At 34.3% G+C, this 3,872-nt stretch overlaps 1 protein-coding gene across 1 annotated transcript; it reads right to left on the bottom strand.

The window, feature by feature from the left end:
* Positions 1-740: 740 nt before the first annotated feature.
* Positions 741-1,418, bottom strand: LOC111406547. Its single transcript, XM_023035953.1, has one exon. It carries the CDS (start codon positions 1,416-1,418, stop codon positions 741-743), a length of 678 nt encoding a protein of 225 aa, XP_022891721.1.
* Between the last annotated feature and the right edge of the window lie 2,454 nt (positions 1,419-3,872).

Here is a 3,872-nt window from a genome sequence, read left to right as displayed (position 1 = left end):
AAATTCCGAACTATAGATTCATACCGTCGCACGTAGATGGATTTTCGGCAAAATCCAATTACTATAGCATTATCATAACAAGTAGAGTCGAAAAATGATCATTCAAACTATTGTAGTGCCGAAGCACTGTACTCGAAGGTACCATTTCATTTAAACATTTATCGAAAAATCATATTTGAAAACGAATGAACACTTGCACCTCTATCTACCTTGAATTTTCTTGGACAAAAGAACAAAATGTATAGAAAGCCTTCATTCTTCTCACCCTTGTTATTCTTTAAGCTTAACTTGATATGAAATATGTTTTTTTGAGAGAAAATGAGATGAAGTTCGGATTTGAAGAGGAGTGTAGTGAAAAAGTGACATTCCACTTCTATAACCTTTCTTTTTAATGAAAAATTAAGTGGGGGAGTTGTATTATCATTAAATTTATTAAATTTAGTCTTTAACTAAGAATTTGAAAAGTCTCTAAACCATAAAAATAATTCATATGAAAATTTTATAAAAAAATCTATATGGTGATTCGAACCTGGGTTGTCTATATGAAATACCATGTAGATTATTCATTAAATCTTTGTAATCAATTTTACTTAAACTTAATCTCTTGAATTGTTTGGTTTTTAATTAACTTATGACTTGGGCTTTCGTAATCTTACATGAGTTGAGCTTCCATAGGTCGTTTCTAAAATGGGTTCGGCTCGTGGTGCTAGATCATCACAAAATAATAGCATAATTCCATTTTATTTTTCTCGGCTACTACAGTCAAGCTTGGAGAAGACCTCTTCATCCAATTTAACTGCAGAATGTTGTCTGTTCAACGCCCAGTTCACGATGCGACGGTGCCTATTCCCCACCCTATTGGTGATAGGTCCAGTAAGACTTGGAATTGATTCGTAAATCCTGACTAATGCAATCAAAAATCCTTTCAGCCTGTAGTGGAGATTCCTATGACTCAAACCCTCTCTTAGAGATTTTATAGACTTCTCAAACAACTTTTTACCCCAGGAAGACCGTTCCATTGCAGCAAAGTCTTCTACTAAGGTAAACAAGTAGTTTTCAACCACCTTCTTATATGACGTGGAGAACAAGAAAGACGTTATCAAGTATAAAATCCTGATACTTACAATATCATGATCGTCTGCATCTAACAAGTTCAAGAATACATCACGCACATCTTCATTTGTGACTAGTTTCAAATTCCGAAAGTACGTTCCCTTAATTTTGGAAGGAATATGCTCGAGATTTTTCCTGACATCCTTACATCTCAGACCCGTGACTACACAGAACTCATACAACGAAAGTCGAACATATTTGTTTGCAACCTTGAATCGCATCTCATTGAGATTCGATTGCTTCACCTCTCTCAGCAAAAAGTAGTGTATCAGTTGAGGCTGGACCACAATTTCCTGGCAATCCATGTAAAAGGAAAAAACAAGCGTCTGCCAGAATAACCTTTTGTTTATCTGTGAACTTTGATTTGAAGTTGGTCAACACATTCTTGGTCACATTGGTATAATTTTACCAGGAAACCATAGGTCTTGGGGATTATGTAATTCCATTCCTACAAGACATTATGAAAATTGAAAACATATGTCAAAATCCTTTATCATGCACACATGCAAATCGAGACATAAAATATATAATCACACAGGTCACAACCATTTCACACAACACACTGACTGAGTCACAAGTGTATTTGAAACATTGAAACACGCATGTTATCAGTATGATTTCAAAAATCACTCAAAACATGTACAACAACCATATTCAATAACATGGGCCAATTTACATGGTCACAAATCTGCATGTCACAAAAAGTGGTCACAACCATTTAGCACTTGACATCGTCGAGTTACAAATGTAATCGAAAAATTTCACTTCACACCGTTGAGTTAGACAATGATTACCAATAAACCACGTCAAAAGTTGAAAGTTCCCCCATCAATAAAGCACTACTCCGTTCAAAGTCACTCAGCGAGTTCAAAAATAAATTAGCCATATGCCCATTTAATTCAATAGACTACAGAGAATACTTCCATTGTTCGATTTTCGTCTTCGAGATTCAATCGAGGTTTTCGGGGTTCCATCACTATCACGTTTACCGACTTGTGGACTTCTGACATTCTGTTGATGGCTTCCAGAGGGACTGTCTATTTTCTATTGAGATTTTCGGTCACAACTCCGAGTTTTTGCCATTACCGGACCTTTGGAGTACTTTGTTCGACTTTGAGTCACAAATACGGAAGCGAGAGGATAAATGAAGACTGGTTTCAAATTTAGGGTACGTATCTTATATCACGGTTGATCGTGGAGTGCATTTGAGCGGTTTAGAAAGATTTCTTTTCCTTATTTAAAAATTTTCTCTCTCTACTATTAACGTAAAAAGTGGGAACGGTTAGAGATAATATATATATTAAAATGTTGATAAATAATTAATTATGACCTGATTTGTGAATTAAGGAACCTAATTACTTAATAATGAATTATGAACTTAAAATACCTTAGTGGCTATAATTTCCACAAATTCTAATCAGCATATTCTAACAGTTATTGTTCAATTTTCTTGTACATAGTTCCAACTTCACAATTTCAAGTTATTAAAATTACATTATTTGGTGGATTTGATGAGATAATACATCAGATTAGATTGACATGAATTGAACCCTCTAACGTCGTGGGATGCTATTCAGTTATGTGATCATTGTAAAATCAATGATTAATATGTAATATAATATGCAATACTACTAGGATTAAACAATAAAACAAACAAAATTTTGACCATTTTTTCTTAATATTGTTCACTATCCCAAACGACTCAAAAAACTCTCTCGACTTAAGTCCCCTTAATTATATTTAACTCCATTACTTCTAAAAATCTCTCAGTATTTAAGTCTCTGCTCATTTTTCTTTTCTTTGTTCACTTTCAAAGCTTTTCGGTTGAATGCTCTGGTAAGTTATCCAAGACAACTATAGCAACTGAAAATGGCATAGAGGGATACCTTTACCGGTGCCAAGTCCTACCATGAAGTCTTAGTTAGGTATCCTACTCGCTTTATGAGCAACCTTCAGAATTTTCATTTTATTATGGTACAAAGTTTATGTATGTATAGCTTAACTGCATTTTCTCCGTGTCTTTAATAGCATGTTTTCTACATATTGGACTTGACAGATCTATAAATAGTATTTTAACTTTTTTTCATTGTTAGTACTATCCAATGCCATCTAATCTATCCATCTACTCTCTTTATGAGCAACCTCCATACCTTCTATTTTGTTATGAGTACAAAGTTTATGTACGTATAGCTTAACTCCATTTTTTTGTCTTTAACAGTGTATTTTCTACATAACGAACTTGGTGGAGCTATAAATATTATGTTTACTTTTTTACCGTTAGTATCGTCCATTGCTATATATTGTGTCCATCTTTGTTACCATTTTGGCTATGTACGATTATTGTTGGATTTGTAGTAAGGTTTTATGTGATTGAAGGGAAGGTGTTAAACTTGCATGTGTTGTACACACAGGTTACCAAGAGGAGAGGTTATGCCAAGTTTGGTGAACAAATAATATTTTTTGTTCTTTAAAATTCAAAAATTCTTTTTCCATTTTTAATTTTTTTATTTTCCTCTTCAAAATTTTCTTGAAGAGGTACAGAAAAGAAATGAAGGGAAATCGGTTGCATTTTTGTGTTCTGTTTCGTCTTTCAGCAACACCATTCATAGTAGGCGAACCCGGCATAGTGTACTGTGGGACGATACCGCATTCCTCTAGGAATTTAGCAAACAGTCCTGGACGCTGTTCACCTGAACCGTCATATCTGCCATAGTATTCACCCCCACGGTCAGATCTGACGTTTTTAATCCTTTTGCCGA

Source organism: Olea europaea, chromosome 12, assembly GCF_002742605.1.
Source record: "Olea europaea var. sylvestris chromosome 12, O_europaea_v1, whole genome shotgun sequence".
Taxonomy (NCBI): Eukaryota; Viridiplantae; Streptophyta; class Magnoliopsida; order Lamiales; family Oleaceae; genus Olea; species Olea europaea.
Note: the sequence above shows the minus strand (reverse complement) of the source record. Positions and strands in the feature narration are given on the sequence as shown.